At 40.2% G+C, this 13,815-nt stretch overlaps 1 protein-coding gene across 2 annotated transcripts; it reads left to right on the top strand.

The window, feature by feature from the left end:
• The first annotated feature begins 1,865 nt into the window (after positions 1-1,865).
• LOC122795578 (elongation factor 1-alpha 1) lies at positions 1,866-11,820 on the top strand. 2 transcript variants are annotated; one of them, XM_044063830.1, is made up of 8 exons: positions 1,866-2,010; positions 2,735-2,906; positions 3,229-3,408; positions 6,778-7,074; positions 7,760-7,919; positions 10,351-10,607; positions 10,908-11,142; positions 11,430-11,820. In XM_044063830.1, the coding sequence occupies exons 2-8, from the start codon at positions 2,763-2,765 to the stop codon at positions 11,549-11,551; spliced, it is 1,395 nt and encodes a 464-aa protein (XP_043919765.1). In that variant the 5' UTR covers positions 1,866-2,010; positions 2,735-2,762; the 3' UTR covers positions 11,552-11,820. The 2 variants fall into 2 exon arrangements, with proteins under 2 accessions (XP_043919765.1, XP_043919772.1); XM_044063837.1 differs by lacking the exon at positions 1,866-2,010 and adding an exon at positions 2,072-2,202.
• Positions 11,821-13,815: the final 1,995 nt, after the last annotated feature.

Here is a 13,815-nt window from a genome sequence, read left to right as displayed (position 1 = left end):
ATGCCGTCACAGGCAAATCTGCATGAACTGCCAATCCTGCATCATTCACATGCTACATCACAACCAGTTGGCATGTCAATCACTCTAGCAACGCCCATTCCTGTGCGAAACTGCTGGTGACTTAAGACAGTACAACAAAACCAAGACATGTCCCTTGGTCTATAAAATTCTAAAATATCATTGTAAGATGTTCCGTAGTGTAAATCTTATACAGGTTCATCTATGCATTTCTTCCCATGTACAGGTTGTACTTATTTGGAGCATTCCACTGTAGACATCCACAGAAAGGAATTTTTTCAATCCAGAGGTTTTGAAAATAAACAAAAAAGTATTGAGTTAGCTTTCGGCCAGTTATAAGTCTAGGCCATCGTGACCAATTTCATTACACAAAAACTCTCAATACCGTTCAAGCGTGTGATATCACACCCAGTTGGTATGTCAATCACTCTAGCAACGCCCATTCATTATGAGGAACGTACTTCATTTGGGGTCTTAAATGTTTGTTCCTCGAAGTTCCACGTTGAAAGGGCCGGTTATGCTTTGAATGGTGGGGATTTTTTTTTTAAGTGATATCCACTCTCATTAATTCATTTAAAGATCTTTTCATAGCTCTCAACCTTCCATCTTTAAAATGAGGAACACTAGCCTTCATAATGTGGAACAAATGGGCAAAATGTGTAACACATACTAATGGCTTACTAACAACTTCAACTAAGAAGGCCATAGGATGGTTAAAATAAGCTGGTTTTACTTATTAATTCATTAAAAGATCATTTTTATACGATTCATTTCTATTTACCATGGATTTCACTTAAAAAAAAAAAATTCCTAACCCTGAATATGTGACAGAGTCTTTCAATGTGGAACATTGAGGAACATGCACTTTAAGACACCAAATGAGATGCGTTCCTCGTAATGAGGTACACTTGAGAGGTATGCAACCAGATCTTTTGTTCCACAAACTGAATTGTTGATAAAAAGACACGTAACCCATAGGAATTTATCTTTTCAGATAAGGTACCCTAGTTTCTGGATAATTAATGGGACGTTTTATTTTATCTAAAATATCAGACATTCTAAACAGAACACTACAGTTGAAATAAGCATGACTGTGGTGTTTTAGTCGAGTATACAGAATGTGGAAATTAGCATGCCTGTCACTCCAGTGCAGAAATTAGCATGTCTGTCTCTCGAACTCGATTTTCCCCTGCCAATCAGTTAAGCCACGCCCAAAGCTGCGCAGAACTAACTGCGAGGTACTACACTTGGAGATTACCCATCTTTTTAATAAGTAAAACCAGATACTTTGACCATCCTATGACCTTGCTAGTTGAAGTAGTTGGTCCACATTTTGTCACTTATTTCACATTTAAGAGAGGGTTAGCGCTCCTCATTCTGGAGTGGGAACGTTGAGCGCTATTCAGGTGCACTAGAAGTGTATGAACCTACACATCTTTGAGACAGGCCCTTCGCTTAGCCAATAAAACGCACAAATCAACATTTGGCCACCACAGATAAATCGATACCGGAATAAAATAGGGTGCTGTATAAGCAAACTATCATATTTCCAATAAAAAAACAAAACACGCAAGGTTCATTTGCACAGATAGTTATTTTATACACAAAATATTTCTTTCAACAGAGATTAATGGAATGAGTCACACACACGGCCTAACTGCCAACATCATACACCGGAAGGAGCAAAGTTAAGAGTGCACTAACGTAAGAGCCTGTTTTATAGAAAGTCCTCCCCACCACCACACACTAATGCTTTCTGGTCTATGGGCGACTGTCACAAGTTAGGACTTTCAGTAGTTTATTAAACCAATACAACGTCTATAAATTAATAAAATAATTTGTAAAATAATGCTTTAATAATTTTGATTCTCTAAGGGAGGGTACGGGTACCGGTGATGACGTCAAGGTTGAGGCCCTCCTGCGTACAGACTATAAATTCCGAGAGGCGGGCGTCATCTTTCTTTTTCCACGCTGCATCTCGTTCGTAGCTGGGTGAGGAGTATTTACCTTGTAGTTTAATGTGTTGCCTAAGGAGTTTAGTACTTCTATAAAAATTGTGTACAAGTTTACGTAATATATGTATATATATTTTTAATGAGCGTTTCGTAGGAGAGAGTTGATAATATAGCTCGGGTATCCATTAAAAATCTCTGGTTTGCTTGTCCATCCACTTATTTTGCTCAGGTGTGCCCCCTGTTTGAGATGTAATTGATTTATATGTAACAAGATTGTTAATTTTGTTGTTGAAAAGGATTTTTTTTCGATGTTTTAACTTTAAAGGCCGAGCTTTGTCCAGTTATACTGTGTGTTAATACTGCAATTCTGGAGACTTTAATTTGAGTGCTGAGCAGAATGTAGCTTAGGAGCCATAACAATATTCGTTGTTGCTTTTATTTAATTCCAATTGGTAGTTTCAAATAAAAGCAACAGGTATATTGAAGGGGTAAAAAAGTGACGTAGCCGGTAAGAGCATTCGAGGTTTCCTTTTCTGAAGTACAAGGACGTGTAATGTGGCAGTCCTATTTTTGGTTTGCTGGACTTTTAAACTTAATAGGAATTCTTAAAACGCCGCCTTTTTCTGTTGGCCATTTTGTTTTGTCTCAGTATGGCGGCAGCTGGTGACGAGTCTAAAGTTCCTCAAAATGGAGGGCGGAGTATTGGTTCATTCACATACAGCGGTAGTGAGAGCCCAGTTAACAATGTCTTGTTTTTCTAGGTTGTAATAAAGTGTAATAACATCCGCGATGGGGAAAGAAAAGACTCACATCAACATTGTGGTTATTGGCCATGTCGATTCTGGAAAGTCTACTACTACCGGTCATCTAATTTATAAATGTGGAGGAATCGACAAGAGAACTATTGAAAAGTTCGAGAAAGAAGCTTCTGAGGTATGGGTTTTGGTTTCTTGTTTTAAACGTCTAGATGGACAATGCATGTTAAGGGAAGGAAAGCGTACCGGCGTATCGTATGACTATAGCGATCCAAAGGCCTCCTTACTTAATGCGATATGTTTAAGTGACAGCTTGATGAGGTGTTTAACGAGTGTAAATATTTTACTTGAGCCAAGTATTTAAACTTGGCTCCGTCTGCGAGTGTTTAACGTTTGAGGGTTAGTAATTCAGCGTTGAGAATCAGGACTTGGTATGCAGTTCTGCTTGTATGCGCTTTCAGTTTTCGTTACCACGTTGACATTTTCTCGCATTTCTGTAGATGGGGAAAGGATCCTTCAAGTACGCCTGGGTATTGGACAAGCTGAAGGCCGAACGGGAGCGTGGTATTACCATTGATATTTCTCTCTGGAAGTTTGAGACCAGCAAATACTACGTGACAATTATCGATGCCCCTGGTCACAGAGATTTTATCAAGAACATGATCACTGGTACTTCTCAGGTAGGTGTATTGGATTCAGTGCTTTGGTGCATTGCAAATATCGACTTTCCTGCGTTTAAAAAGACTGGGCACCTCGCCTGACTTTTTTTTTTTTTTGCTTCATTGCAAACGGCACATTTGTGCCACGCCTAAACGTTTTCTTAATGCTAACTGGGAGTAATGACGTGACGTTTTCCAGGTTCTCTAAACACTGTTGTCCTTTTTAAACTGCTTCTGAATTCACCCACAAGATAATTGTATGGAGAGGGCTTACCATTAAGTTTGGGTACTGATAAAGCCTGGAAAGTGTGCATAGTTGGTCATTGTGTTGGTAAGGTATGGGGCTTCAGCCCACAGCTGGGGATTGTTTTGTGGAGTGAGTTGGTACTGTTATCTCTGTACAGGCTTTTTTTTTTTTTTGCTTTATATTTGGTCTGTCTGCTCAATTTGTGGCCTTATTCAAATCGGTGATTACAATCAATAGAGTGATTCTTCAGACTTCTACAGCTGTGCAACACATGACTTTATTATGTTTGTACCATTTGCACGGATTGTTCTCAAGTTGAGGGGCATGAAGTTCCATCCTTTATTGGCTTGGTAAACCCATCTAATTTTACCAGTTACACTAGACCTAAGAGCATGAAAATCCTCAAACATTGGGACACAGAATGCAGTCAGCCATGCTGCTGTCATTGAATCATAATTGGTGCAAGTTTGGAGAAGATGGGAGTGATGAATTGATTCCGCAATGCAGGAGAGACACTAAGGTCAGCTGTATGGGAGGAAATAGTGGACAGAAAATTGGCAATGTATTCAGATGACTGACCATAGATATTAAAAGTACAGTAGGATGAAAATCACATGTAGCGACCACTGGCTTTGTATTAATTACCCCACAGTGATTTTTGTGCAGGAATGGGCATGTCCTGCAGTATTGTCAGTGCTGAGTGACAAGCTATGTAGATTATACAGTGATGTGGTAAATATTCATTCTCTGGCTGCTTTTAAAACTCTGGCGTTATGTTTTTTATTACCCTTAGAGTTACTGAGTTTTTGTGCACGATATGTCAAAACTGAGATTCTCATTTTGTACATTTAAGTGTTCTGTCAAGCACTGCACGTCCTAGATGACTTCTTACCCTATACTGTATGTGGTTAGGTGGGTCAGAAGGGCGGTAGTATATACAGTATCCAAGTTCCCGTTTTGCAGTCCATGCCCATAACTTGTGCACACCCCCCCCCCTTTAATTTTTCGGTAATCACCCAGTGAAGTACCTCGTGGGCGGTACTGCGCAGCTTTGGGCATGTCCAAATTGGCACATTTGAGTGACAGTGAGCTCGGATCTAAAGATCTAGTCTAGTTATGTCATTTTTCTGTGCCTGAGACAATACTCTCAAACGCGACCTAAAGATCTAGTCCAGTTATATTGATATTAGCATGGGTCCCCGTTTGTACCCTTTGTTTTAATGCCTTAGAAGCAATACTTACACAGCCATTTATACCCTGCTGTTAAGGTTATCGGGGACCTGGGCTTCATCCTGGACATTTTGCGGCCTTTATTACTCACAATTTCATGTATCACATCCTCAGAAATAAAACTCATGGCAAAGGGTCTAAAACCGGAGCGCTTTCTTAATTTTCCAACTGTGTATTTTAAAGACGCATAACTGAACAAATGCTGTTGAAATGTGACAGCAGCCAGCTGTCAGGGTTACTAGGAGGCGGGCTTTGCTACTGTGTTTTTTGACAATTACATTGTGAGTCTAGGAGGCGTGTCCAGGGCGGGCTCTGCTACTGCACATCCTGCGAGGTACTTCACTGGGAGATTCTCCATTTTTCTGGAGATAAAGCATCAAAGCAATATTTTGAGGCAGTGCGGCAATAAGTATATATAATAAATGCAGTAAAAGACCTACCAGAAAGTCACCACCTGCACCTTTGACTACGAATTTTTAAGTCTGTGTAATAGTTTTTATATGTGCAACAAAGTGTTTGCACCCCTTCCCTTTAAAGAATTGTAATTCTCAGCGTAATATTGTACTTTTGTATAAATGTAGCATATTCTGTGTTTGGATCGGTACAGCATTTGTAAGTGCATGTTCTGCCAAATTATTTAGTCTTAAGATGTAATTTATCGAAACGTATCCTGGTACCAGCAAAGGCTTTGTATTGAAATAATTGCAATGTTTAACGCAACTTGTTCGAGGATGATTTTCCCATACTTTCCCCCCCAAAATAAACATCGTGAGCAGAGTGCTGGTCGGGGTTTAGGCAGTCCTTACTACTACGCATCTGGTGGGGTAATGTTCTAATACAAAGCATAACTTATGTCTACAATTCTAACATCACAAGCTAATGTAGAGTTTTTAGGATCATTTAGAAATGGGAACTTTTTCTATAAAAGTATAACTTATTTTGGCGTGTAATCTTAGAAATTGTAGATATGGAAAGAAACTCGCTAACTCATTTGGTTCTAGAGGAAATGGTTCAACTTCTGCAGGTGAATTTTCAATTTTGCCAACTATCTGTGGGTTACTGCAGCCTGCTGGATTATTAAATCTAAATGTACTACATTTGTAAACTGTACATAAGGAGTCGTAAGATGTTAACATACCTTGATGTATACATCTGGTTTTATTTTTTCAGGAATGTTGTGTATTGGGTTTAATCTGTAATTTCCAGCATAATTGTTATCCCCAGGTGCATGTTGGTCCAAGTCTGACACCACAGCCATTTGGCATGTCAGTCACGAGCTGTGACCATCTGTACGAAGGGGCTTGTGTGATTAAAATAGTTAATGCAGAGTGGGATTGCAGTCGCACCAACCTCAGTGAGTTAGGACTTGTAGATTAGTTGTTGACCAATTTAAATTTGAAGGACTCTTAATTCACACATGAGCGCGGCTAACTGTATCGCCCTTCTTACTAATTGATAGTATCACTGGGTGTAGCAAGTAGGACAGCCTAAGATGCTGCAAGTGTACCTGGTGCTCGACTGCACATTTCAGAGGGTCATTAATGGCGTACTGTAAAACTGATTGACTTTTTAGTTTATCCAGGATTGCACCAAAAGGACAGGATTCTTGTCTGCAGTGTAACTTGTTTCCGTCCCATAAGGCCTCGCTACAGTTAAAACTGGACACTGGCAATTTGTTTTTGCAGGTGATTTTTTGGGGATAGTGATGCATGAAATTCCAATTTGGGGGAATATTCTGAAAAGTGTGTGTTTTATTTTCTGGTTGGTAATGGTGGGTCGGCATGGGTACTACACTACCACAATCACTATTTGTAACATTTTAAAGGATACTATGTAATCTGAACAGTTATTGGAAGGGGGTGTATGCTCAGGAGAACTTGGTTCTGAAGCAAGTTTTGATTTTTCTCCTCCAGGCTGACTGTGCTGTCCTTATTGTTGCTGCTGGTGTTGGTGAATTTGAGGCTGGTATCTCAAAGAATGGTCAAACACGAGAGCATGCCCTCTTGGCATACACCCTTGGTGTCAAGCAACTGATAGTAGGAGTTAACAAAATGGATAATACTGAGCCACCTTACTGTGATAAAAGATATCAAGAAATCTGCAAAGAAGTTTGCAGCTACACCAAGAAAATTGGTTATAATCCAGACACTGTTGCTTTTGTGCCCATCTCTGGCTGGCATGGAGACAACATGCTGGAGCCAAGTAAAAATGTAAGTATTTTTTCCTGATTTTATTTCTTGGAAATGTTCTATTGGCATTAATTTTTCGCTGGATTTAAATCTGGGGAGTAAGTTCATGACAACCATAATGCTTTTGTCATTCCCACCTTAGGCTTTCCGTCTTCGCACAACAGACTTTGAGCAGTCAATCATACTTTTTTTATAATTAATTTTTGGGGGGGGGGGGCTCAAATGAAACTGTCCATTTGGTTTCTGGCCCTGTCCATCATATGATCTATACAGTACACTAGGTAATTTGAAAGGGACCCAAAATGGGATTAATAAGAGCTGCCACCATCTATTTATGGGACTGATAAATTGCTTCCGCATCCGTGGATCCAAGATGGAGGGCAGGGCTGGGTAACTTCTTTCTGAGGCATTGTGGGTTCTTCCGTGTTGTGGCAGGGATTTCAGCTCTGAGAAAAATATTAAAGGGATTGCTTTTAAACAGTGCCAATTGTAGTTGGTTATTGTGTACATTTTTAGGAGACCTTTTTATGTTTCCGGTTCACTTGCCAGTTCTAGATACACTTTTTCTCACGCATGAGTAGAGTGCCTACTGCATAGTGTCTGGCTAGTTGTGCTACGTGGGATTCTTTGGACTTTGATATAAATAGAGCGCATATTGTACATCTTGAGTGAGGGTGCCATGATTGAACCTTTTTTTTTTTAATAGATGCCTTGGTTTAAAGGCTGGAAAGTCTCTCGAGGCAAGGACAACAAGGACGGAGCAAGTGGGACAACTCTTCTTGAGGCTCTGGATTCTATTCTACCACCAGCTCGTCCAACTGACAAACCACTCCGACTGCCTCTACAAGATGTTTACAAAATTGGAGGTAGTTATTTTAAATTTTTTTTGTTTTGTTGGGTTTGCAATGGCACAGCTCGTGTAATGTGTTACTGTGGCTTAAGAAAAATTCTTCTCTGAGCTTGAGTGCATTCTTAATGTAGATTTAATTATGGATTGAATGGCGGCTGGGCATGCTTGTCTTGTTTCACAAGTTATCAGAGTACTTGGAAGAGTGGTCCCTTGGGTGGGTGCTGGCTGTGCTCTTTAGGGTGTTCTACAATTTGGGTGTGTTGCATATGGTCTATTCAAAGTTTTACAATGTTTCCTTGTCCTGTTTTAGTTTTGTTGAACTTGTGATTTTTGAGAAGCGATAATGTCTGCTCCCAGCATCACACGTTACTTTCACCACAGAAGTTCACATTGACTTGTTGCATGGGCCCATAATGGTTTGTGTTCATTGACGGTCAGTGAGAGGAGTACATAAGATATAAGACATGAGGATAAATATTTACACTATACATGGTAGGCCATAAGTGTAATACATGGTCATTTAGCCTACACTTCTCTCAATGAAGTACTAGTTTCTTTAGAATTATAACAGCTGGGGACAACGGGTGCAACATCTAGTACCCTTAACATTATCCTGTTCCCTCTCCTGTTCTAGATTCCACCAATCTTTTCAAATTCAATCCCACTTTGTGGTAAATGGTTGGTCACCCACAATGTTGTAAATGTCCTGATTAGTCCTAAAATACTCCCCAATTCCTTCATTGTATACATCTCCCAAAATAGCCTCAACCATGAACCTAGGATACCCCTTTCAACAAACATGTTCAAACGCAGAAAATTCCTAACCTCTACTTCAGAGGTCCTACTAGCAATGCCAGCTTAGCAAGAAGGATTTTTTATGGCAACTTAGGCTTGCTGCTAACTTCACCCCATGCTTAAATGAAGTTTCTAGAACACCAGCTCTTAAGGCTAGAACCCAGGTCAAAGAATAAAGGAAAAGTTTATTAAATATGGTGTTAGAACATGTAAATTTTCAGTTTACATTTTCATTGGCTTTAATTTTATTATAAAATGCTTTTTACCTTATATCAACTTTGTAATTTGACATTCAATAGGTTCATAGGTTGGTAGTAAGCCATACGCCCTAGGGGCCTATACAAGCCTAGCCATAATGATTCCGTCTGTTTTCCCACACTGTTGTACTTGCCTGGACCCCTGTCTAGCAGGGTGACTGATGTGATCCCTGGGGTGACTTTCCTTTCTCACATCCAGTCATCAAGCTTCCTTTTGAAGAGGGCCAAAGAGACGCTCTGCTTGACATGTATGGGCAGTCTATTCCAGAGTCTGGGGAGTCTCTGGGTCAGGAACCTATTCTTCCAGCATGTTTTGTTTTATTAAGATTTAGATCCTGGAGTGTGGCTCTGTGGGATTGGGAAGTGTGTAGCATGTCCCAACAGCTCTGGGTTTGACATGGCCTTGTATGTTAAGCAGAGATCACCTCTAATTGGACTGTGTGACAGAGTATAGCTGGAGTTTTTAATGTGGTCAGCATAGGGCATCTGCTTTAGGCCTGTGATTCTTTTAGTGAGGTATTTTCTGCTGCCTTTCCAGTTGCAGATGTCTTGATGTACATAACCAAAATGGGGCCTTTTATTCTATAATGGGTCTAATGAGGGACGAGTACAGTGGGTCAAGGACTCCTTTTTTCTGGATGAAAAGCCCTTGGTGATGTGCCACATGAAGGATTTCTCTGTTGTGGCGATGTGGTTATTGAAGGGGAGACCACTGTCCACCTGTGGCAAAGTCTCATCACACTTTCGGTGCTTAATGTACTGCCACCTATGTGATAATTCACGGGTACATGTTTTTTCCCCAAGGGATAACTGTACATTTCTTGGCATTGAGCTTGAGCCCATGGCTCTGGCACCAAGCATCTGTTTCTGTAAGGCCCTTTTGTAGAGTATCCACATCATTATTGACCATCTCTAATTTATCTTTAATTTTTTGTACACTATTTGGTATGTCTTTAAAACACTGTTTTTTCTGTAAAGATGTAGTGATTGATACAAAAGTTAATACATAAAGTAAACAGAGTATATATAGTTTGTTGCACTTCAGTTCTGATGAAGTCCTACAGATGACGGTGTGTGTTTTTTAAAGTAAAGTGGAGTTTTTTTTTTTCTAATGGCTATTGGGTGCACTTTACTTGGTTGCTGGTGTTTTTTTGTGAATCCTGGGACTACAGTTTGTAGTACTTGTGCAGGCTGTTGCACAAGGCAAGTCATGTGAACTAGCACTTTTAATGACATAAGCTGGCTTGCTTACTAAGCAATCCGCAGTAGAAACCATGATATTTTAAATGCCTTGGTGAAACCATATCTGTACTAGTCCCAAGAGACTTAACACAGCCCAAGTAAGTAGTGTGCATTAAGTATTTTCTTGAAATGATGTAAGTATTGTCTTTGTAGGCATTGGAACTGTACCTGTGGGCCGTGTCGAAACTGGTGTCTTGAAACCTGGTATGGTGGTCACTTTTGCACCTGTCAACGTTACCACTGAAGTAAAGTCTGTTGAGATGCACCACGAGGCTCTTGCTGAAGCATTACCAGGAGATAACGTTGGCTTTAATGTGAAGAACGTCTCTGTAAAGGATGTTCGTCGTGGTAATGTTGCTGGTGACAGCAAAAATGATCCTCCACAAGAGGCTGGATCTTTTACTGCTCAGGTAACTTGCACTTTTAGAATATGCTTACAAGGCTGCTGCTAAGTTTGTTTTTCTCTCTCCAATGCTTGCATATTTGCTGGGCACAGTATGCAGTTAATCACTTTCTTGGGAACCTCAAAAGATTTTAGTCCTTGGTAACTGTAGTAAAGGGTAGTTATTTCTGGATCTTTGTAGTATTTGGTACCTTGAAAGATTTTAGTCCTTGGTAACTGTAGTAGATGGTAGTTATTTCTGGATCTTTTTAGTATTTAAGCTTGCACCTCAATCTTTTAATCGTGTTTTGTGTAATTTTTCTTACAGGTAATCATTTTGAACCATCCTGGTCAGATAAATGCTGGTTATGCTCCTGTTTTGGATTGTCATACTGCTCACATAGCTTGCAAGTTTGCTGAGTTAAAGGAAAAGATAGATCGTCGTTCCGGCAAGAAACTCGAAGACCATCCCAAGTTCTTGAAGTCTGGAGATGCTGCCATTGTTGATATGATACCGGGAAAGCCTATGTGTGTTGAAAGCTTCTCTGATTATCCTCCACTGGGTATGTTATGTTTTTTATTTTTTCTCTAGTGCAGTGGCAGCTATGGTGCCTATGGCTGTTAGCATTGGGAAGGGGTAGTAATAAAGCTTTGTTTATAGGTGGTGTACTAAACTGGAAGGGATTGTTGTGGTTTAATAGTAATGGAATCTGGACCTTTCATAGGTTCAGGTACACCTGGGGTGGTGTAGATTTGAAATGGTGTTGGAATGGGAGGTGGTTATAGGTTGCAGGGTGCACACTATAAAAACCTGTTCATTGTTTTGTAATTTCATTTTTGTCTGTTGCAGGGCGCTTTGCTGTGCGTGACATGAGGCAGACTGTTGCTGTGGGAGTAATCAAAGGTGTAGAGAAGAAGGCTGCTGGGGCTGGCAAAGTCACAAAATCTGCTCAGAAGGCCCAGAAAAAATGAATTTCATCTGTTTTTCCTGTCACTTCGTTCTGCAGTAGAATGGTCTCTGATCTCGAACTCGATTGGCCAATTAAAATAACAATCCATAGTGACTGGTTAATTACAATGCATCGTAAAAGCATCAGAAGGAAAGGACGTTTTATGTGGACCACACTTTTTTGTTTTTGTGGCAGTATTTTAAGTTATGTTTTAGTTCTGTAACTGAAATGGGAACAATGACCAAAAACATCTGTCACAAATTAGGGAGACCAATAAAGCAAGTAACAATTGCTTTTTTTTTTGGAGTTTCTTTTCCTTGGTGGTTTGTGAATTTGTGAGTGTATAGTTCAATGTATTTCTGTCTGGGAAACTTGTAAATGTGGATGAAGTGTAGAGGCAGGGTATTTGTAAAACCCAGAAAAGGGCTCTTTTTAGCATAGCTGAGACTTTGTAAAAGTTCTAGTTTGGTCATGTGGAGATGTCCCTATGTGGAGTGCTCTGGTGTCCTCAGTTGAAATTGATTGGATGCATCAATCTTGTTCATGTAAGTTTTTTTTGGAAGCACCCAAAGTTTGTGTTCTACTTCCCACAAGAATAATTAGCTCAATGCTGTAATGTCAGTACAGTGGCTTTCTAGCTTTAACACCCTATTTCTCCAGTTAATTGGGTATATAATGTCTTGGGCTTTCTTGTCCATTGTGAAAAAATACAAGCTGTATTTGCAAATCAGGGTTAGAGGCAAGTTATTAATTCTGAACATACTGTTTCAGATTTCTCCTTCAGTTGTGTTGGCAGAACATTTGTGGGGGAAGAGTGCAATGTGTTGCACAAACTAAGGCTCCCAGACAGATTGATGTAGTCAAAATGACCAGTCTTGATTCTGATGCTTTTTGACCCCTCCCCATGACCTGTTTATTATTTTGTAGCTGTAAGTTCATTTATGTAATCCTGAGCTGTCAACATTTCGATGGGTTTTTAATCACCCAAAGCACAAAATATCTCCAATATCCCTAAAAGCTTTTGGAAAGTAAAGCTGTTGTGTGGCAGAAGCTCCTACACGTTTCTCTAGACTGGTAGTTCACACACCCCCCCCCCCCCCCGTTTTTTTTAAGTCTCCCATATACTGGATTCTTTCAGGATTACTTGCAGATCTTTAGGGTTGTATGGCAGTGGGAGAACCTCCCTCCAGATCAGACAACAGTGCGTTTGTAGAACCAGTTGTGTTTCTTGTGCCAAAGAGTGGTGTACTTGGAGACTTTGGTAAATTTTGTGGTAGTACCAAAGTTTAAAGATATTTACTTCGTTGCTTATCTCTCCTTCAAAAGATGCATATACTTTTTGTTGCACCATTCAGATGGGTCTTCAGATTCTCTACATTTAATTGCACTATAAACGGCTACTAGCTCCAGTGATTCCTCATTGCAGACTGCAGGGCGTTCGTGTTTCTTTCGATTTGAAGTTGCAAAATTCCTAACACAGGTGAATTCCCTTGCATACAGAAGTTTAAGGTGTGTAGAGTGCGTTCTTGGTTGTCTTCTGATGGTAATGTTCAGGAAGTTTATAGCAGTTGCTGCTGGCCAGTCCTGTGTGAAGGGAGAATTGCTGTTGCCTGGACCAGGAAGGTTTTACCACAATGTTCTCCAGACTTTTTTTCTGAATCCAGTCCTTGAGCAAAACTTTGCCAGCTAATTGTTTAGCAAGGAGCAAAAAGGTACCCTGAGAAGGATAGAAATACAACTTTGTTCGTTTTGTCATGAAAGGTGATGAGTTTGTGTTGTCTGAGAAAAGCTTGTGTTTTTTCCATGTTTAGTCTACCAGTTCCTCTTTGCAGATCCTTTGAGTCAAGAGGAATTGCTTTCAAGAATGCTGGGATGACAACTGACAGGACTTTCATGGGGTGTCCTGCATTGATTTAGTGCGCACCCCCCCACACGCGCACACACACACACACTGCCGTCATTGTAGTACCATTGTAACTAACTGTAGATGTTTGCATAAATCCAGTTCCTCGCCAGTCTTCGTTTTGCATGATTTTAATGTCAAGGTGTGGATTTTTTTTCTTTGCCTTTTCAGGACTTTATATGTTGGTATGAAAGCTTGAGCTTTGCAGAGCCTGGAGTACTTTTTGATCACTGTCCCTTGAAAAGACAGTTGTGTATGGGGGATACCCTGAAAGCTTTGTATGCTGGCGGCTGTATCCTGTACAGGGTTCAACTTTAGCTTTGTTACTGTTGCAGTATAACAGTGTGTTTACAGCTGTATGTTCTGATAGTGTTGTTGTGTTC

Source organism: Protopterus annectens, chromosome 1.part0 (genome assembly GCF_019279795.1).
Source record: "Protopterus annectens isolate FY-2018-M chromosome 1.part0, PAN1.0, whole genome shotgun sequence".
Classification (NCBI taxonomy): Eukaryota; Metazoa; Chordata; order Ceratodontiformes; family Protopteridae; genus Protopterus; species Protopterus annectens.
The sequence above is the reverse complement of the archived record's forward strand: the minus strand, read 5'-3'. Positions and strand labels throughout refer to the sequence as shown.

Bases quoted from the DNA above. Each gene is read 5' to 3' on its own strand.
- LOC122795578 (XM_044063830.1), top strand. From the start codon at position 2,763: ATGGGGAAAGAAAAGACTCACATCAACATTGTGGTTATTGGCCATGTC. The intron at 3,409-6,777 runs GTAGGTGTATTG...TTTCTCCTCCAG, and splicing joins TGATCACTGGTACTTCTCAG to GCTGACTGTGCTGTCCTTAT. The intron at 7,920-10,350 runs GTAGTTATTTTA...TTGTCTTTGTAG, and splicing joins AGATGTTTACAAAATTGGAG to GCATTGGAACTGTACCTGTG.